This window comes from Triturus cristatus, chromosome 3_1 (assembly GCF_964204655.1).
Source record: "Triturus cristatus chromosome 3_1, aTriCri1.1, whole genome shotgun sequence".
Lineage (NCBI taxonomy): Eukaryota > Metazoa > Chordata > Amphibia > Caudata > Salamandridae > Triturus > Triturus cristatus.
In genome coordinates, this window is record NC_140583.1 from 176,570,223 (window position 1) to 176,593,122 (window position 22,900).

Consider the following 22,900-nt stretch of genomic DNA (forward strand, 5'->3'; position numbering starts at 1 on the left):
CCCCTCCTAGTAAGACTGACCTTAAAAGACGCTATTGGGCCTGGGTCTATGCCCAAGAACTTAGCAACCTAGGAGCAGGGAGGCTGACGGAAGAGTTTTGTCTCCATAAGCAATACACATTTTTAGAACCTTACCTAGATTTTATCCAAACACCATGAGATAGAGCACTTTATATACAGTTTAGGGTAGGCTCACTACCGTTAGAGAGTTAACTGCGAATTGGAGCACCCCACATCAGACACCTTTAGGGTGCCCCTGTTGCAAAACACTGATAGAGAGCATAACCCATTTCATGTTTGCCTGCCCTGCTTATAAAAGTGCAAGAACGAGATGGCTTACACCCATTTGCAGAGAGTTGAGTACGCCCGAATATCGAACTGCTTTACGCATTTTAAAGACTGACGCGCGGACTCTCTTTGCTTGTGGTGTAGCCAAGTATCTTGGTTGTGCTTGGATTGTAAGGTTTAAATTTTTGCGTGGAGATTTATAATGAATTATGTTTCTACATTCTTAGCTTCATGGTTTGCACATGATATATTGCACCGCCACTTTATTCCCTGTAAACAGATTAAGAATAACCCAAAGGGAAAAAAGGTTTTATGTGAAGAAGGGTTTGAAATGAACTTTTATAAAACGTTGACCCAAGATTATTTTTGCCATAATCATATTATATAACCTTTTGGGCAATTAGAAATTGATGAATTTAATGTTTGATTACATTTTATATTTTTAAATTGATGTTTCTATTTAACATTTTTATGGCTTATATAAATTGAAGGATGTACATTTTCAAATGCTTTTAAGATATTGGATATCGAAATAAAGCAACTTTGATTGATTGATTGATAATTTAATATCCGCTGATGAAAGTGCTGGAATTGTTCACGGCTCTAGGCTAAATCATTTGGTAATGGAACAAGAAAGGTTATTTAAACATCATGATCTACCTCTAATTGAATTAAATAGTGAAATATATTGAGTAATATTACCTTAAGCAAGAGCAAATAACATGATTATCTGGCATGTGGTAACATGAAACATATCCACTGTTAATTGATGATCTCGTTAAAAAAAAACTAATGTATTCATTTTCTAGAGTATTGTTCAGCATATAAACACAGTGTGAGAAACTCGGTTGTTGGTTGAGTGAGGTGTTAACTCTGCTCAAGCAACACCCACTATCCCTTTCAGGATGAACCACAATGGTCACTAAATTAATCAGTGCTCAACCGTTTGGTAGCTTAGCACAAAAGCAGTCAGGCCTGACTTAGAGGCAATGTGTAAATTATTTATACAGCACAAATACAGGACTAAAGTGAAAACACAACACAAGACAAATCCCACACCAATTTAGAATAATGGAGTACATTTGATTTTACTTAATTATTTGAACCAAAATGACAAACAAGTTTAAGGTAAAAACTAGCACCTAAAAGGTCAAAGGGCCAACTGTGGACATCTAGTCATGCAAGACCAGAACACAGGTCAAAAATATGTCCGACAGCAATGGAGCACAAATCGGATAAAGTAAGTGGATTGGTCGGCGCTTACCTTCAGACTTAGGGAGTTTTAGGGAGTGAGCACAAGCACCCCTGTAGAGGTCCCACCAGCGGGTGGTTTCTTAGGACAGACTGAGCCCCACAATCTTTCTCTTGGGCCCTATGCTTCTCTGGGGAAACCTCATAGACCTCAAACCAGTAGTCTATGTCATAACCCTACAGGAAAGTCAGGCACCAGATCCTTTGGGATGTGGGCAGCCTTTTCTACAGTGAACACTGGGGTAATGCTTTCACCATTGCTACAGTGCCCCGAGTCCGAAGGCCAACAGAAATTAATTCAGAAAAAAAGAATGGTGAAGGTAGAAAGGTCGTGGGTGACCATGAGGAGAGGGTCAAGTCCAGCCCATAGGCAAACTGCACACATGTGCATTTAAGCAGAGAAATCTAAGAGAAAATGAGTGTTCACCAGAAAAAGAAGCTAGTTAACACAAGTCTACTAAAGCACTACAACAAACTGTCAGTTAAAGAAATGTAAAATAGTTAGTGGGTCTCATAAATGGAACTGCCTATGGTATAAGTGAAAATTGCCATTACATATACTATGTTCTGGATAATAGTATTCCCAGGGCCTCATTCTTAGTACAAACATGGGGCCTGATTTAGAGTTTGTCAGAGAGAGTACTGAGTCACTAACCTACTCCAAGTTGGGCAGACTGACAGTTTTCTGACAATGGTGGCCCCACTGGCTCAGCCATCAGAAAGCCTTCAATGAAGACCCAACAATGTTTGGGCAACCCTATTTCCTGCCCATCACTGACATGGATAACCTGGTGGTTACAACGAGAGAAACCATAGTAACCAGGACCATTGTTTATTTGCTTTCAAAAACAAGGATGAGGTAGTAAAACAAAATGCACAGAGGAGAACATAAGCCGCGTTGATCTGCCAGTGGACATTTTTCAAGGCAAAAGCAGTTTCATAGAAAGATATTTGTTACAACACTGAGCTAAGTAGTTACACAAACTCAGTTTATTGCAGATATGAGCACCACCAACAGTACAGCCTTCCAATACGGAATGAGCTGCTGACACACCTTTAACCCCTTCAGTGCCCGCCCCTTTCCCCGCCCAGTGCCGGCCGTTGCATTAGCGGGCGGGGTCTATGACGAGCTGGACTCGTCATGGGCACAGCGCCACCGCGGCCCATGACGAGTCCAGCTCGTCATGGGCACTGAAGGGGTTAAAGGAGATATGCACAAAAAGTCTTATACATAATTTATTTTAAGTGCTGAGTGACTGGAAAAGCATTGGCATAGTCTGTCAAATAAACAAATAAACATATCTGCCACACAAAAGCAAATGTGTGTTTTTCAAATGCTATCAGTTGCAATAATTGTAAGCGATGTAAACAAAATGTAAATAAATTGCAAATTAGGATGCATATTGAATGCCTAAATGTTCCCATGTAGATTAGTCTGTTGTGTTCAATTTTAGAGTCATCTTTTTATATACAGGGTGCACTTGGTGGTCTCCTCACTGGAATAACCTTAGCATTCTGGGTTGGAATTGGAGCTTTCATTTACCCTGCACCTGTGACAAAAACACATCCTTTGGAACTGGACACATCTGGGTGCAAAGTATTTAATGAGTCGATGTACCCCACAGAGTTAGCACCAACAGCTGCACAGCCATTCAGGTACAAATATTTATTTATTTATGTTTGCTTTCCTAAACACCAGCTTGTGACATAAGCCAGTTTGTAGCACCCCTGAATTGGGAGAAAACAAGATGATAGTTAAACTTTCAGGTGAAAAGGAAAAAGAAGATGGTATTGATTTATTAGCATATTTCTTCCTCTTGACTGTAGAAAGATGTAAACATTGTGAAACAAGTTGTCTATGCTTCTTTACATGTCTTTAGTAATTAATACCTGCAGGAAGCAAAGGATCAACATGAGGAGATGATAGAAAGATGTCTGGATGAAGCCTTTCATTCCAAAGAAGGATGGAACTTTGGTAGAACTATGAATAACATTGATTAAAATTAAGCGACTTGGTAAATAGGAAAACCAATTGACTTGAGTTACATTATAGCAGCATTGTAAATATTGCTCAAAAATTGATTAGTGTGCTCTGTTTTCGCATTAGACCACAAATGATAAGAAGAAGATTAAACGTTCCATTACCAAAACCTCTCAGAAATGCAACGTCTCATTTAACACTTGATTAAGACATAGGCATGATTTCAGACTGACTGTAACAAAGGAGAGGTTGAACACACAAATCTGGCTACCCCAGTTAAATTGGCTAAATTAGTCTACTTTTCGGAAGTCAAAGTCTTCCTGAGGCGCAAGACCTAAGGCTGAAGCCAGTGAGGGTCCCTCTCAGTTGGTGATGTTATTATTGGCCTTCCACTGAAGCCATTGGTATTGTCACCAAAAGCTCCAAGCTGAGCAAAACTGGAATTTATAGCATTGAGGTAAGATAAATTTGCCAACTTGCCCTGGTTCAAGGTTTTGGGCCTTTTCCCTTTTTCTCAATATCATTTAGCTGGGCAAGTTTGGAAGTTGTAGTCATGTCGGATTCCAAATGGCAAGGTCACTTTATGGTGAGGCTCCACTGAACTCATTATGAGTACATCAAATAGCTCTGAGATGTACAAACATAATTTTCTGCTCAATTTAGGGTACACCCTAATTTACAAAACTTCTGCATTTTGTCCAAGTCCTCTGGAGGTGTAAAAAAAAAACGAATTCCCACTTTTGTCCTATTTCTGGGAAAGTCCTTCATACTGGTGGTTAGTCTAAATATCGAGTTTTAAATTTCCACCTACAAGTATATCGAGTTGTTAATATCGTAGGTAAAGAATATCGAAGTCAAGAATATCGATGGACAGAATATCGACCCCAAGGTAAGTATTATCGAAGTTAATAATATCGAAGTCATTAATATAGATGTAAGTAATATCGTAATCAAAAATTTCGATGTCAATAATATCGATATTTTATTAGTGTAATGTATTTTAATATGTATTTTATTTGTATGTTAAAGATTATTGTAATGTATTTTAATACATTTAAAAATAAATGTTTAGAGATTAATAATTATTTAAAATATAATTTAGCGTTTTAGTATCAGAGCGGGTTGTGGGTTTATAGGGGAATAGGGTGGGAAGTAATTTAATTATAATTAATTAATTAATATGTATTGTTTAATTGGTATTTATGATTAATTAATTGTTAATTAATTACTAATTGTAAATTAAATATATTAATTGATTAATTAATTGTTAATTAATTATTAATTGTAAATTAATTTTATTAATTGGTTAATTATATAAGTTATAATTAGTTTAATATTAATATTTATTTATTGGTATTGTTAATTAATTAATTGTTAATTACTAAATAATTGGTGATTTAATTTTATGAAGTGATTAATTGATGATTAAATTAATTATGTGAATTTTTATGTGTAGTGGGTTGTGGGTTTATAGGGGAATAGGGTGGGATGTAATTAAATTCAAATAATTACTGATAATTTTTATTTATTTGTAATTAATAATAATTAATTGTTAATTAATTATTAATTGGTAATTAATTGTTATTAGTACGTTAAATATAGTAAATATAAATAATTTATTATTTCATGTTATTTGTTGTTATTGCTAATTAATGTATTGTTAATTAATAATTAATTTGTGAATAATTGTAATTTGGTAGTTAATATGAATAAATTAGTAAATAATAAGTATATTAATTATAAAGAATGTATTATTAATTGTAAATAATAGATAAACTGATATTTAAATGTATTGTGTATTTTGTATGAGTAGTGTGTTGTGTGTTAAAGGGGGAATAGTGTGGGATGTAATTTAAAGTTATTTATATAAATATTTATTTTAAATAATTGGTATTTAATAATAAATATTTTGTCAATTAATTATTAATATGCTATTTTTTTATAACTAATTATTTAATTGGTTATTATGTTTATAGAATCCCTATGCTATCCAGTGCTTTCCCAACTGTTTCACTCTCTGGAGTTGGAATAGTAATTTTTACCCCTACGCTATCCAACTCTTTCCCTACTGTTGGACTCACTGGAGTGGGAATAGTAATTTTTACTCCTATGCTATCCAGTGGTTTCCCTACTGTTGCATTCTCTGTAGTTGGAATAGTAATTTTTTTCCCTACGCTATCCAACACTTTCCCTACTGTTGCACTCTCTGGAGTGGGAATAGTAATTTTTACCCTTACGCTATCCAACGCTTTCCCTACTATTGCACTCTCTGGAGTTGGAATAGTAATTTTTACCCCTACGCTATCCAACGCTTTCCCTACTGTTTCACTTACTGGAGTGGGAATAGTAATTTGTACCCCTACGCTATCCAGCGCTTTCCCTACTGTTTCACTTACTGGAGTGGGAATAGTAATTTGTACCCCTACGCTATCCAGCGTTTTCACTGCTGTTGCACTCATTGGAGTGGGAATAGTAATTTTTACCCCTACGCTATCCAACGCTTTCCCTACTGTTGGACTCACTGGAGTGGGAATAGTAATTTTTACCACTATGCTATCCAGTGGTTTCCCTACTGTTGCATTCTCTGTAGTTGGAATAGTAATTTTTTTCCCTACGCTACTTTCCCTACTGTTGCACTCTCTGGAATGGGAATGGTAATTTTTACCCTTACGCTATCCAACGCTTTCCCTACTATTGCACTCTCTGGAGTTGGAATAGTAATGTTTACCCCTACGCTATCCAACGCTTTCCCTACTGTTGCACTCTTTGGAGTTGGAATAGTAATTTTTACCCCTACGCTATCCAACGTTTTCCCTACTGTTGCACTCTCTGGAGTGGGAATAGTAATTTTTACCTTTAACCTATCCAACACTTTCCCTACTATTGCACTCTCTGGAGTTGGAATAGTAATTTTAACCCTACGCTATCCAACGCTTTCCCTACTGTTGCACTCTTTGGAGTTGGAATAGTAATTTTTACCCCTACGCTATCCAACATTTTCCTTACTGTTGTTTTTGTTGGAGTTGGACTAGTAGTTTTATTGTGTCTGATATTTAATATGTTTTGTATTATTTTAGCTATTGTAATATATCATTAATAATAAAAATTATTCACATTAAAAATATTGATTATTATTTGCTATATGTAATTATTAAATATTTATTAATGTTATTGTTTTATGTGTATAGATGTATTGGTAATTTTTAAAAACATTTAATAATTTATACGTTACAGAAATAATTATTAAAATTAATTATTAAGTAAGTATATATATTATATATTATATGTATATGTTTAATTAAAGTTTTATTAAATTATATATATTAATTATACATTTTAAATATTATACAATATATTTAATTATGTTTATTTAATTTCTAAGTATAATTTGGTTTATTTTACATATATTTTTAAAGTAAAAGAAAAACGATATTTTTAATAACGATATTTTTGACATCGATATTTAATTTTCGATATTTTTGTACTTACCATGTTGTAGATAGGATGTCGATATTCTTGACATCGATATTTTTGTTGCGATATATTTGTAGGTCGATTTTCTGTCTGTCGAAATTATGTCATACAACCCTTCATACTGCAGCTCCCAGGTCCTCTGAGCAGAATTCTTCTGCACCAGATCAAGGCCAGGGCTACTGTAGTGTACAATTCTCATTAGTCAGATGGGTCTTCTTCAAGAGTTCTTTCTTTCCAGCATAGCCTTCATTTTTCAGGTATCAGCGTCTTTGGTCAGGACATTTTCTAACTAGTCTTATCTTGTGCACTAGCCATTGATTGGATCATTTTTGCCACCCAGACCTGTTTATTTTCTTACCCTTGCCTCACCTCCTTCGGCAGCACTTCATTTTGCTTAACCATAAAACTCCTAGAAACCATAAATCCTAAATGACTAACCCCTTCTTCATAAGTCGGGGCTGTAGCTCTCCCTAGACCACCCTTCCACTTAGATGACATCTCCTCACTCTAACAGAGCCAAGAACTGTTTCCTCTCACCCTCTCCTGGTGGGCCATGTAAATGAATGGGAGCAGATCCTGTGTGCCCCATTTGAAATCTCAAATCCAAGAGAGTTAGTGACAAGGCTGTCTCATTTTACTTCTGACTGTTCCTGCCCTCCTCAGATGGCTTATCCCAATTAAGTGGCCATTTGTTGACTTACCCATGGGTTTTGCCTACTGCTACATGCCGAAACACCATTTGCCACTAAAATTTGTATCTATGTGGACTTGTGCTAGATTAATAATGCCATCCAAAGGGAGGGGCATTTGGCTGCTCACAACCATGATCTAAACAACGGTAAAAATTCAATTGAAATGGAGAAAAACTCCCAACATATTTCACCCTTCACAAGCCATCATGCTTTATTAAGATCTAATCACATTAATATTGCTATATTGGAGACTGAGGTTTTTTATGAGCTGATTCCAAGAATAAAACAAGGAGTCTAAAACGTCCTCAATTACAGTCATGACATCTTAATATTTGGCAAATCACTTGAGCATTTTTATTTATTTATTTATTTTTAGCATTTCATAAAGCGCGAACAAATGCCCGCAGGCGTCTCGGCGCTGTACTATGTGAACTCTCCTATGCTTGGCTTCTAGCTCTTAGAGGTTAAACAGCCATGTTTTCAGCATCTTTCTGAATGACAGGAGATTTGGGCTAGATCTGATGGATTGTGGCAGTGTGTTCCATAGTTTCGGGGCGGCCACCAGGAAACGTCTGTCTCCCCAGTTGACTAATCTGGTCCGAGGTATCACCATATCGTTCAGTTTGGCTGAGCGAAGTGGTCGAGGAGGACAATAAGGAATAAGGTGGTCTTTCAGGAATTGAGGGGCTTGCGAGTGTAGCGATTTATAAACTATACATAATGTTTTAAATTTGATTCTATTCCTGATAGGGAGCCAGCGGAAGCTTCTCAAGGTATTAGTTATAGGTTCAAACTTAGGAATGTCCGAGAGGAGTCTGGCCGCTGCGTTCTGCACTGTCTGCATTTTCTTGATGACCCTAGTTTGGGCATTGATAAACAGGCCATTGCAGTAATCCAATGCAGACAGGACTAGGGCACTTACTAAAGTCTTGCCTACACTTTTGCGAAGAAATGGAAGGATCTTTTTTACCAGGCGTAATTTGTAGAACGCTGTGGAGGCCGTCTGGTTGGCATGAGCCATAAAGTTCAGTTTGTCGTCAAAAATGACGCCTACATTTCTCACCTTCGTGGTTGGTTTAGGCAAGGCTCCAAAAGATACCGGCCACCATACCGAGGACCAATTAGGGTTAAGATGACCGAAGGTTACCACCTCAGTTTTGTCGGAGTTCAGTTTCAAACAGTTTGCTGACATCCACTGTCCGATGGCCTGCATGCCTGTTCTAAAACTCTCCGCCACTGTTTCCCCATCATCCCTGACGGACAGGATCAACTGGGTGTCATCCGCATATGAGGTAAGGTTCATCCCATGTGCTTTGATTGTCTTAGCAAGGTCCGACACATAGATGTTAAATAGTGTCGGACTGAGGGATGAACCTTGAGGTACCCCGCATGGCAAGGACAACTCTGCTGACTCGAATTGTCCTAGGATGACTGCCTGTGATCTATCCGTCAGGAATGATGCCAGTAGTTTCTTCGCTAGGCCTCGCACGCCCATGCCTTCAACACGATCGACCAAGATCTTATGGTCGACCGTGTCGAAGGCGGCCGATAAATCTAGAAGCACCAACAATGCTGAGCCTCCTTGATCTCGTATTAGACGGATATCATCCGCTACTTTGATTAGTGCCATTTCTGTTCCATGAAACTTGCGGAATCCAAATTGGGTTTCATCGAGCAGATGGTATTGCTCGATAAATTCCGCAAGTTGAGTATTCATGGCTTTTTCTACTATTTTGGCTAGAAACGGGAGGTTGGCTATAGGCCTGTAGTTTTTTAACTCCGTTTTATTCAGGCCAGCTTTTTTCAGAAGTGGCTTTAGTAAGGTCTTTTTTAAAGGGGAAGGGAAGATTCCTGTGCGGAACAATAGATTACAGACTTGAGTTATAACTGGCACCACTGTGTCCATTAATGGGAGGAGAGTTTTCATGGGACAAGGATCCAGTGCTGAGCCGGATTTAATGGATTTGATGATGTCCTGAATTTGGTTTTCTGTGATTTCCGCAAACTGTGAAAGGGTGTTTTCAGTATGTAGTGTTATTATGTTATCTGTGCTTTGGTTATCAGTAGAGTTAAATGCTGAGAAGATATCATTCACTTTAGTGAAAAAGAAGGATGCTAATGAGTCACAGACACTTTGTGAACAAGGGGGGTTCAAGTCAGGAACACCTCCTACAAGCTGTTTAGTTATGTTATAGAGCTTTTTATTAGAGTTTTTAGCACTTTCAATTTGCTCGCTGTAGTACTTTTTTTTGGCCTCTGTGATCAGGAGTTTATACTGAATTTGAAGCTTTTTATACATATGTTTGCTTTCATCGTCATAGCTTTTCCTCCAGTGTCTTTCTTTGTTTCTACATAGCTGTTTGTGTTTTCTAAGTTCTTTTGTGTACCAGGGTGCTAAAGGGGAGCTTCTGTTACTGGACATTCGTTTGACTGGTACTAATTTATTAGTAGCCTGGTCCAGCCAAGCTTGGTATTGCTTTGTAGCTATTTCTGGATCAGTAGACAGGATAGGCTTAGAATTATCTAATGCTACCTTAAGGTTAGGAATATTGATGTCTTTCCATACCTTAAAAGGTTCCTGTCTGGGAGTGGGTGTTTTAACAATGGAGGTATCACTAATTTCTATAGTACTTAGTACCAAGTAATGGTCAGTCCAAGTCATTGGGAGGACGTCAGTGATTAGGAGATTATCTAGATTAGTGTATATTCCATCTAATGTATGCCCCGCATTGTGGGTAGGTCCCGTCACCAATTGTGATAGGCCAAAGACCTCCATTTCCGACTGTAAGGATATAGTGTCTTTATCTCTATTACAGTCCAGATGGAAATTAAAGTCTCCTAGCAGTGTTATGGATTTCTCGATTGCAAATGCTTCTAAAATAGTAGCAATTTCTGTGAGAAATCCCAACCGAGTTTCTGGTCGTCTATATAATAGTATGCCTCTGAAGTTATAGGAAGGCGATAAATAGATATCAAAGTGAAGCGCCTCACATGTAGTAGTAGGTATTGCCTTGATGTGGATTTTGAGGGTGTCCCGTGCAATGATTGCTATCCCACCTCCTCTTTTGTTTGTTCTGTCCAGCCTATATACTTTAAATCCCTTTGGGACGGCTATTACAAGATCTGGGTCCGATGTTTTATCCATCCAGGTCTCTGTCAGGAACATTATATCGATGTTCCTGTCCAGAAGTAAATCAGCAATTTCTTGCCTGTGTTTGGCCAACGAGCGAACGTTGATCAGGGCAGTTATAAAATGTTGTGTTACCTGATTTTGATAGCCGTTTCCCACCGGTTTATTTAAAAGGGGGATGGCTGCCTGACAGTGCTCACATTTCAAGATTGTAGTGGAAAATATAGATTCCGGACTATATCTAATACATCCTTCCATGGCTCGTGGACGTAGATCAGTTAGTGAGGAGTGAGTGTAGGGTGGGAGGCGGGCGAATTCGGTAGAGCCAGGGGTGGTGGCCCTAGGCCCGTGTCCGGCGCGGATGGGCGCAGACGGGCTTGCCTTTGGCGCGCCTTTGGCGCGCCGCCGGCGTGCCCGCTGCACCCGCCCGCTGCGCGGACGGAATGACCCCATTTTTTTATACTGTGCCGAGGAGGGTGGGAGGCGTCCTGCCACTGGACCGCCAACCCTTTCTCCCTCCAAGATGGCACCTTTACCCCGCGTCGTCAGCCCCTAATCGGCCACGCCGGGAGGAAAGGTGAGAGGAGTGCGCCTCGGTGCTAGGCAAATCTTGCACTCGCTAAGCGCAGTTATGCAATGATTTTTAAAACGCCACAATTAAGATATTTACAGGTTTTAAAAAGTTAGCCCAGTAATACCGCAAAGGAATAGAGAGTAGAACCCCCGGCTTCCGCCTCAGGGGAGAGTAACTAGTACGCAGAGCGATGGGCACTTACTGTTTAAATATCCGGGAGGGCGGGAGGCGTCCTGCCACTGGACCGCCAACCCTTTCTCCCTCCAAGATGGCGCCTTTACCCCGCGTCGTCAGCCCCTAATCGGCCACGCCGGGAGGAAAGGTGAGAGGAGCGCGCCTCGGTGCTAGGCAAATCTTGCACTCGCTAAGCGCAGTTATGCAATGATTTTTAAAACGCCACAATTAAGATATTTACAGGTTTTAAAAAGTTAGCCCAGTAATACCGCAAAGGAATAGAGAGTAGAACCCCCGGCTTCCGCCTCAGGGGAGAGTAACTAGTACCTAACATATTGCTGAAAGTCTGTGAATCTGTAAAAGAAGTGAAGCTAATAGTAAACAAAGAACAGTTGTTTCTTTGTTTAGAACTTTAGAAAGAAGTTCTAGAAGCGGTAGGGACAAATTTCTTCTCAGGTAGGCACACTTCCTAATCCAAACAAGGTGTTAGCCTTCATCTTTGTCCCAGCTCCTGAAAATATTCCTCACTTTGGTCATTCCTGGCTCTTATAGGTTTCTTAGCCTGCTGTCCACCAGATGTAGCCTCTATCACTGGCCAATTTAGAGAGCTCATTGAGGAATAGAGAATGTGGAAAAAAGATATAAAGATGCCAGTCTGCTTTCAAAGCGATTTAATCAAATATATATGAGATTCATAACAGAATATTTTAACACTCATTTCAAACACGTAGTTGGTAAGAGTCCAGTGGTTCTAGGTGCTATCCTGGCATGGAGAAATCTTTATCCTGAAGACACACAATGAGTAGTTGCTTATGGAGGTTGCAGTATGACCATCCCGGAGTAGGCATAATATTAGGGAGAAAAAGAACGCCTGGTTGTGATCTGTGCCTGTGAAGATTTCCACATCTCATCTAAGGACATTTTTTCACTGTTTATAGCATCAGGCACTCCTAAAGCAAAAACGTCTTAGAGAATAGAAAGATGCGGCTTCTTCTTTTTAGCTGATGAACAACATCACTGATATATCATCAGACTGACCTCTCCTGTTGCTAAAGGTGCCCTCACCAATGTATCCCGTGCCAACCCAACTCTTGGGGCCACATAAGATCTCATTGGCTCACAGTGGATAAAACTGGAACAATTAAAACATAAACATTGACCTGTTATCTCAAGGCCCTAGAGGTTTTCCAAAATGTTCAATAGAACTCGACCAACATAGACTGGGACTCATATTGAGATACTCCCATTTAGTAAATCCTGTCCTCTTAATAAGTGACTGAGGAAGATATTTCAATCTGGATACTAAAGTGTCTTTGTCACCCAAAGACTACTGAAACAGAAAGTATGGCTCCAGGTTTCCGGATGAACTAGCTGAGAAGACAACAGGGGACTGTCATGCCTGCTACGTTACATGACTAAGAACAGACAGCACCCTGATCACTACAGATTTCTCACCCTTAAGCATAGAAATAAGTTTCAATTGACTGCTTCATATCCATGGTCACCGGGAAGTACTTGCTATTCATCATATTCATGACAGGTGGGTTATCAAGATTTCCTAAGGTCATGGCTATTTTGAATACTGCCTCTGAAATAGTAATATCTGCTCTTAATAAAGGCTTCTTCATATTGGCATGAAATCCGGTGGAAGATATTGTGTGACAACAGGGCCACGCAGAATATGGCTGATTACTGTGCGATGTATTACATCGCGTGCTTTTACAACGCAGTTGTTACAATGACCGCATTGTTAGTACGCAATGCATTTCCATCGCAAGTCTTACAACGACTTGCACTAGGGGCGCACTGGAATTAGGAATAGTATTAATTACTATTCCTACTCCAGTTTGCGCAACAGTACGGAAGGTGTTGGAATTCATTTCCAATACGTCAGCGCCCCCTAGTGCAAGTCGCTGTAATGACTTGCGATGTAAATGCATCGCGTACTAACAACGCCGTCGTTGTAACGACTCCGTTGTAATAGTAGCATGATGTAAGGACAGCGTTGTAAATGCTATTTCCCGGCCACGCCACACAGAACCACATGTGGTTCGCCTGCAGAAATCATGTTTAGAAGGAAATGACAAACCAACATATCTCGTGGGAAGGCAGATATAATTTACAAATTGGTTTGATACCATGTCCTGTTACAAAAGGAGAAGATGAAGTACAAGCAAAATCAGACGAGAAGAGCAATGTCATCCAGACTGTATAAAGAAGATCAGGTGCGTCAGACCCAGTGGTTCCCAGAAAAATACTTCAGAATGTGATCTAAAATTGTATTTATTGGGTCCATCATTACTGAGTGAAGAGATGGATATTGTAATTACTCACAAATTGCTTTTCTATATGCCTCATGGAAGTCTTTGTGAACCGTCATCGGCCTGGGAATTCTCAGATGTGGCAGACACTCCTAAATAGGAACTTTCTGTCATACCTGATACAGGTGATGACCCCATCAATTCACCAGCCACTCCCACACTAACTGGTGGCCTCAGATTTGACATTCCACTATTTATCTTCTATTCTTGACTCTCTGGATCTATGGATTAATATTAATTTTTTCATTAAGTTCTGTGGAATGTAGTGTTATCCTGCCTTATGTGCACTTTGTTTCTGATAAGGCCATGATTAGAATGTTTCCTGATCTCCAAAAGGATGTATAGTCAGGAAAGAGAGTGTGTGGCATGAAGGAGGAGCAGTCAGAACATGAGCAACATAGAGGCTCTTGCTCAGCTCAGCTCCTCCTTACTCTCACAGTTAAGAGTCCACTACTGAATACTACAAGGATACTGTCTTGTACTTAGAAATGTTATAGTGAAGATCCAAATCAAGATACCATGCTGGACGCAAGTTAGAATACAGCCTGAATTATTTTTGCATAACCAGCACAACTCCAGACACTGTAAGCCACATTATTTCTGCTTTCTCTGAATTCAAGACTATGACAGTTATACTCAGTAACCCTCACTAGCACACAATCCAATCAAGGAATATATTCAAACCTCAATTCCTGGCCCATAAAGATATCAACACCATTGGTTCTCTCCACAGAAGAACAAAAACTGGCATCACTCGTCTTTAGGCTGTGCTCTTCTCCCTTTATTGTACTGAGTCTGTCACAATTTAATACAGTAAAGACAGTTGATTATACTTCACCACAGTGCTCAAAATACATGAAATGGAAAAAAATAGTCAGCTTTCCAAAGTTATACATGTGTTTACTACCGGCAACCCATCAACATATGCTCTCCATGCTGATCTAAAGTCATACACACAGTAAGTGTGATGTCAGAACTATTTTTTAAACATTACCAACTGTTTGTGAGTAAATGAAAGAGTGAGTGAGGGAAATCAAAAACTATGATTCAGCTGACAATTGTCATCTTTTTTCATAATGATTGCTTCTTCATATGAGTTAGACTGTCATATGTTGTGTCTTAGCAACTGGTTGCTGTCTGCAAGGAATTTATAGAATGGAGATACCAGTGGGGATAGTCGAGTCAGTTGCTGTGGAGAGATGAAGTGTGCAGGGGTTGTTGTTTCCATCTTAATAAACCTTTCAACCATCACCAACCGTGTACAGGTGTCTTAAAAGTGGCGATGAGGATGGGATAAGGATCCATGGACACTGCATTTATTTTTGGGTTGAAGTACGGTTTATTAGTTCTTGTAAATTAAGCGACCCCTGGTTCTCTGAGAGCAACTGAGCACTGGTGGACCAGAAGATGGATGTGGAAGGCAGATTTGGCAACTTGGAAAGATTTAGGATAGTCCTTGTGTCATGCAGTGAACGTTTGAGAGGAGCCAGTGCATTTGCTGATTGTGGACATTGCGCTCAAGTGAGGGTCAGTGAGTATCATGTGCTCCTACTCTGGTGAGTTCAAGAGGTTCCCTGTTAATTGTGAAGTGTACCGGAGTTATGTGTCCAATTTGAAGAGCAAGAGTGCCAAAGTTATTGGGTTTAATGCGTGCTTTGCTCCTGGTGTACACATTAATGGGTTCACATGCTAACATTCAAGGGTTGAGATCGAGACTCGGTAGCGTGCATGCTAACATTCGGGGTTTAAGATCGAGCCTCGTAGCGCGTGTCTAATTATACATGTTATTATTCAGAGTGCCAGAAGCATATTTCTTACCCCAAGTTCAGGCACATTTTGATGTGTTTATAGGATTCTGTGGCAACCGCCAACGTATTCCCTGAGAATTCGGCATTCGTCAGGGTCATTTTCCGTAAGCACGTTGCATGAATGTTTTGGATCAATCAGGAGTAACAGTCGTCTTTATTCTACGTGGAGGGAGCCTGAGGTTGCTGTCTTAACAACGATCAGCACTGCGACACAGCGGGAGCCTGAGCAATGTGAACACTACAGCATTTCGGAGGGATCTAAGTGAAGTTGGAAGGCAGCATTCTGGTTTACAGACAAGGACATTGTGATTCAGGGATCGCAACGAGAGTGAAACAAGCATTTCAGTTCACAGTCAAGGATGCATGAGCTGTAAACTAGGGAATCCACAGCGACTGTATTATTTCTTTAAATTTGTATTTATTGTTGTTTTGCTTTGTTTTATTGCACAGGTACTTTCTCCATTCAAATACGGTTTGCGATGACTACAATAATTCTTTTAGTTTGTTTTGTTGTAGACGTATCTACAGAGGTACATCACTTGACTTCATTGTTGCTAACATATGTGTGTAGTGAGGTGCTACAGTACTTAAGCTGCAAATGGAAGTAGTCTCAGTAGAATGGAAGAAGCATCATTGTGTGACTGGTAATATCCAGCATTAATACTGTAGTTAAAGGTAGACTTTTAAACATGGAAATGTCATCAATAATAGCCCCCCACATTTTTTTAACAGAACCCTGGGGTGTCTGCCATGGTGTGGGAGGATTGGCAAGAATCAGTCAAAACTTACTTAGTGGCATTTGGTGAGAAAGCTTTTACAGCGTCTCGCGAGGTGGCTTTGTTGAAGCTCAATTTCGGAGTTGAGGACAGGAATGTTTTAAAGATTTTACCTATACCCACACGTGTTAATTCTACTAATCAACAGAGAGAAGGGAGAGAAGATTTTGAGGAAAACGCTATCGATGAATATGTGGAGGTAATAGTAGCATGAGAGGAGAATTTTGGGAAAAAGACCAGTATAGTTGAAAGGCTGACAATATTTTCAATGGCACAGCAGCCAGGTGAAACTGCTAAACAATACGTTTCAGCATTAAGAACATTGGCTGCGACTTGTTGATTTAGAGCTCTACACGAAGAAATCATAAGAGACCAGTTTATCAGCAGAACAAACAATGTCAAAATACAGGAAAGACTATTAGATTTGAAAGACCCGTCTTTACAAAAAACTATAGATGTAGCAAGACTAGTGGAAGACACATCTAAGTATGTCAAGGAGCGTAGTGGGGATCAGTCCATGGAAAGGGGAGATTTCAATAAGATACATGTTGTACAGAAAAAAAGGAGAGTGGGTACTCACGTTTATTATAGGTGTGGAAGTTTTAAACAAACAGCTGATTCTGAAAGATGTTCTGCAACATAAGCAATGTGCTTCAAATGCAGGAAACTTGGACATTTCTCACTTCTGTGCAAGTTTGGATCTCTAGATGGGTATAAACGCTCTGAAGAACCGGGTATTTAGAACCCAGCGGCGTCAGGGGCACGCCCAAAGTCTTCGGGTTCACCTGTCTTAGAATACAGAGACACACGATACTTCTTGGTGGCATCAGAGATCGAATTTATTGACTGCAGCCAGTAACAGAAGTCCTAGAAGTCATCACGGTATGAGTTCTCAGGAGACTGCTCAAATTTACAAAGCAAGTTATCCCTTTTTATGCCAAAATCATCACATTCCAGACAAACACCCATTATTTTACAAATTGTCCAATCGCATGTAACCACACCAAAAGTATCGCATGACGGTAAAACCCACTTTTCAGTTGTCCGGCCCATGATCAATCATCGAACAATCCCAACATTCTTCTTTAGACAAGCCGGACAGACCCATAATAAAGAGACCACAACCCATATCGTAAATGGACCATAAAAGAAGAAACAGAAACAGATAGAAGTAGGATGGGGCATGTTTGTGTGCAATAAAACTTTATGAGATCCCGTGCTCTGACCCTTAATCAAGATCAGCTAGCGGGCGGGAACGGGTTTGGCAGGGTCGGCCTCAGGCAACGAGGTCAGTTCACTCAAGTCATGTAGGAGTCAGCACAAACTCGAGCTAAGGTGCGCCTGACCAAAAAAGCTCGTTAAACCACAGTCATCGGCCTAGGTGAGGGCAACCACAAAATGGCTACCATGCGCAAAATGGAACCCAGGGTTCGGAACGAAAACCCTAAATACGCAGTGAATCCATTGGTGTAATGTGACGAAAACACACGTACTAGCCGAACTCACTAGTTACGGTTCGCTGTTACCAAAATCATAATGGAACCATGATATTTATAGCGCAGATTGAGATTTCACGGAACCTCAGTTCTGAACATATGGTCAATGACTACAGTGAGTAAGACACTGATGTGGAGGAAAACAAAGTACACATTTTAGTAGTATGTGAAGATATAGGTGACATTTGTGATGGGCACAGTCCACCTAAGTGCCCCATGGAGGTCAATGGAACTAAGATATTAGTTTGGGCAGATTGTTGTTCAACTTACAATATCATTGACAAAAATGCTTGGGAAAATGTAGGGAAGTGTAACTAGAGTTCAGTTGACATAGAATCTGTGGGGTATTGAAGCATGAAGCTTCCATTGCTGGGATTTTTAATTGCAAACTATCCTATAAGAACAAGGTATATTTTGTGGAGAAAGGGAGTGTTTTTAGTCTGGTGTGAGGAGAAAGCGTTGGGGAGTGTCTTAGTCCCCAGTCATCCTCAACAAGTACTGTTGACTGAGGATGTGGAAAAATCAAGGTGGAGCGCCAAGTATCCCAACTTGTTCTGGGATAACTGGGGATGTCTAAATAAATACAAGCATCATATTGTATTGAAACCAGGTTGCATTTCTAGTGTGCACAGGGTGAGAAATGTACAGTTTGTGCTTAGAGAACAATTGAAGGAGGAATTACGCTTGTGTGAAGCACAGGCTATTGAACCTATAGAGCCATCTAAGTGGCTCAGACCCATAGTTTTAGCACGCAATTTGAATGGAAATATGTGCATGTGTGTTGATTTGAGGGATCTCAATCATAATATCTTGATTGACCTCCATCTGTTACCTCACATAAATGAAATGGTATCCTCTGTTACAAATGTGATGTATTTTTCTTTGATTGACTTATCTAATACATATCACCGGATAGGTATACATCCCACATCTAAACATCAGACTTCATTCATCACACTGAAATGCACGCTCCAATTTATACAGATGCCTATGTGGTTGGCTTCTGCGTTTTTTCAAAGAGTGATCAGCAGTAGTTTGGGAAAAATCAATAATGTCATGGTCTTCCAGGATGACATATAAGTGTGGGGTGCCAGTCTGGAGAAACACAATAGTATTTTGGACAAAGCTCTAGAAAAACTGCGGGGAGCAGGGCTAACCGTGAGTGCTAGCAAGTGTGAGTTTGGTGTCAAACAAGTTGACTATTTGGGTCATACATTGTATGGGGAAGGTATGAAAGCAAAACAAAAAAAAATGTGGGTTGCCATTGAGAATGCACCTTCACCTAGTGATAAGTAACAACTACATTCCTTCCTCCGTCTAGCCGAGTTCAATTTAAAATTTGTACAGCATTTTGTGGATAAAGTTAATGTTCTATGGGCATTAATGAACAGGGGGATCACGTTTGAATGGACGTTGAATGCCAAAGCGCCTTTAAGGAAATCAAAGTACAAATAGTCTAGGCTGTTGCATTAAAACCTTTTGACCCACAAGAATGTAGCATAATTATGGTAGATGCTAGTGCATACGGTTTAAGAGCGTTCTTGATGCAGAGAAGACATGGACAAGAGCGGGTAGTGGCATTTTCTTCCCAAACTCCGAAGGGAGCAGAAGCCAAGTACTCAGTTATAGAAAGGAAAGCACTGGCATGCTGGTGAGGAGTCAACAATTTTAAAACTTATGTGTGGGTCACATATTTTGAAGTAAGAACTGATCGCAGACTGCTAGTAGATATGTTCACATCCAAAGAATCAGGCAAGCAATGCCTAGGATTTCCAAGTGGCTGTGCAGATTGCAAGATTATGACTTTGTATTGAATTATGTTCCTGGGAATCTCAATATTAATGCTGAGTGTCTGTCCCGCTTACCAATACAGTGTATGGATGAGGAGGATGAAATGAGTGATGGATGCATAGTAGCTGGTGAATCCAGAGTTGTATGATGGTGCCATAAGTGAGGTAGAGTGGAAACAAGCCATGGCAGAGGACAATGTCATGAACGAACTATTGAGTGAGTTATCTAAGTATAAGAAAGGATTTTGGTGAGTCCAGGACAGTACGGTCTGAACGTTCTGTTGAGATTAGTGTTGTCAGAAGAGATGGAAGATTGGTGGTGCCAGTAAGTTTCCGAATCAGACTACTTAAATTACTACATTACGGGCATAGCGGCATATCAGGGATGAAATGTAGAGCAAGGTAAAATGTCTGGTGGCCAGGTGTGGATAGAGAGATGGAGAGGTGTGTACAGAGTTGTGTTGATTGTATGTGCAGCAACAAATGCTACCAATCAAAAGAATGTTCCATCACATCGACAAAGTTACCTGATAGACCATGGCAGAAAGTTACTTTGGGTATTTGTGGACTTTCTCAGCCAGTGGAATAACAAATAAGTATGCAGGTGTATTAATAGATTCTAAATGACCAGAATTGGCCTTCACAAGAGAAATCAAAGCATCCAACATCCTAGAATTTTGTGACACACTTTTCCACACGGAGGGGTGTCCTGAAACATTGATCACAAACAATGAACCCCAATTCCTTGCAGAACAATTCAAGTGGTATTTTGGAAGGATGGGGTAGTGAACGACAGCACAGCTGTGTATCCCAGGCTAAAAGGTCTTGTTGAGAGATTCAACTGTGTGTTAAAGGAATGTATACATTTGTGTGAGGAAGTGGTGGTGTCGTACTTTAATATTCGGGACCACGTAGGGAACAGGGCCCTACCCCTGTCTATCTTGGTATTAGCGAACCGCAAATGGTAAATGCGGCATGTACGAGTGCTTTACTTATCGTTCTAGCTATGAATGCACTGTGTACACGTTATTCTGCTGCACTACGCGGGTTCCATTTTGGAAGCAGTGGCCATCTTGTCATTGCCCTCACATAGGCTATAATGGAGCAAATACGGGCCTCACAGTACATGGGCTTCTTCTCTGACTTCTCTGTGACCTGGGCAGCTGGCTCTGCTGCCCCGGGTCAAACTGGTCTCACGAGCTCCCCTTCCTCTCTCCACCTGTGATTAGCATCAGGGCTTGACCCGTCATAAAACCCTTTCATTCTACACAATCCCCCGGCTAATCTCTTCCACACCTGCTTGTTCTTGCTTTATGACTTGGTTCCCAAAACAGGAGATGCTCATGTTTATTGGGGGGATCTGTTTACAAGTAATGTGGGATCTGAACCTTGTTGTGTAAATCATTGTGGGCTGGCCGAACTGGAATGTGGGATGGTCATCATGACTCTGCCTTTCCTTTGTAATGTACACTTGCATATTGCCGTATCATAAAACCTAGGAATGTATGCTTGAGGCAGGAAAAAGGGTATTTAAGATGAAGTCCGTTCCTATGATTTTCAGCAGTCTCCTGAGAACATACACGCTGTTGTACTTCTAGGATACCTGTCATTGGTCTGCAGCCAATAAACGATTCTTTGACTTCACCCAGAAGACTCTGTGTTTCTGTAGGTCCGGAACAGGGTGAACCCAGAAGTCATAGGGTGTGTGTCCCTGCACCGCTGGGTCTAAATTACCCAGTACTTCAGTTTGGCGCCCAACTCGGGACGATTTCAGCGGTACCAGTCCAAGCCAGAGGTTCGTGAGGAGCTTCGTGTGGAAATTCCGGAGGAAGGCCGCCACTTCATCGACCCCTGCATGTCGACGTGGTCCGAAAGTCTTTTCTGCGAGGTTCTCCGCGTCCCGACGGCTACGAAGGACTGCTGCCCTGATTAATCGACCTGTTTTGGACCCTTGACGAGTTTGAGAGAGCGAAACAATCGAGAGAGTCTTCTGGTGACGCCATTGATCATCAATATTCAGTTAAGTATACGTGGAGCGTCTCCCATTTGTTTTGGTATCCCTCGGGATCGTTTGGTTTGATTTGGTAATAGGTGATTTGGTGTTTGCAAACCCCAAAGCCAGAGGACTCGTGTATTCACGAGAATATCGTAATCGATAATCCTTTGACGTTTGGATCTAGACTAGTGAGCGAAGATGCCTGGTTCTAGAATATTTGGTAGAATATTTTGTTTGGGTTGTGGAAGAGATTTCCAGCTGGAAGAATCATGCCCGGTTCCTCCGGTTGGAACTCCAACTTATGAGCTCTATGTAAAACATGGCGTAGGCCCCATTGCATATAACGAAGTATGGATCCACTACACCAGAAAAGACGGTGTTTTAAAATGGCCCCAAAATGGTAGTTTTGATACCGATATTTTAGATAATTTGGAAATTAAATTGTTTAAGAAGAAAGCCCGGCCGGCGATGTTTGACTCTTTCCGCTTATGGCGAAAGGAAGCCAAACAGAAGGAAATTAAGCTAGCGAAAAAGAATAAGAGAGAGAGAGGTATGTCAGTAATGCAAGCAGCTGTACAATTTAAAGACAATGAGGAGGAGCAGATGAGCGAGCAATTACACAGGCAGCGTAAGTTAGGGATTGACAAATGTTATCCAGCTTTGCCACATTCTAAGCAGGATGAGTCAGAAGAAAAGGAGAAAGATCCCCTGATGTCACATTTGTTGAGTTCGCCACCCCCGTATGCTCAAACTGCCACGGCGCCTCCCCAGCTTGTAAATATGCCACCTCCAGTGCATATACTGCAAGCCTTGCCGCAACCGCCAGTTGCTTTGCAACCAGTTCCTATTCCTGTAGCGCAGTCCTCTCAAGCGCCTCCGGTAGTGCTTCCAACTGCCCCCGCACTTCCTGCGACTTTGCTTAATCCAGTAACTGCCTCCCCTAACACTCTTCCTTGCACCACTCCAGTACCCGTTTCTACATCCTCTTTTCTTCCCTCTGTTTTTCCCCCTGTTTCCGCTTCAGCTTCTCCTTCAGCGCGACAGCGCTTAGCTAATGTGGTTACTACATTAATGTCGCCCCTCTTTGAGTCATCTGGTGCGACTCCTGGTTTGCAGCGTAAGCAGTTGCGCAGCCAATTGCCTAACCCTG

General features: G+C 40.6%; 1 protein-coding gene across 2 annotated transcripts in view; it reads left to right on the top strand.

The window, feature by feature from the left end:
• The window catches only part of LOC146859890 (sodium-coupled monocarboxylate transporter 2-like), a 439,901-nt gene that overhangs the window by 382,831 nt on the left and 34,170 nt on the right, over positions 1 to 22,900 (top strand). For both annotated transcript variants that reach the window (XM_085643626.1, XM_085643627.1), the window contains one exon: positions 3,013 to 3,194. In XM_085643626.1, coding sequence (XP_085499752.1) covers positions 3,013 to 3,194 — 182 coding nt within the window. The remainder of the gene's footprint in view (positions 1 to 3,012; positions 3,195 to 22,900) is intronic.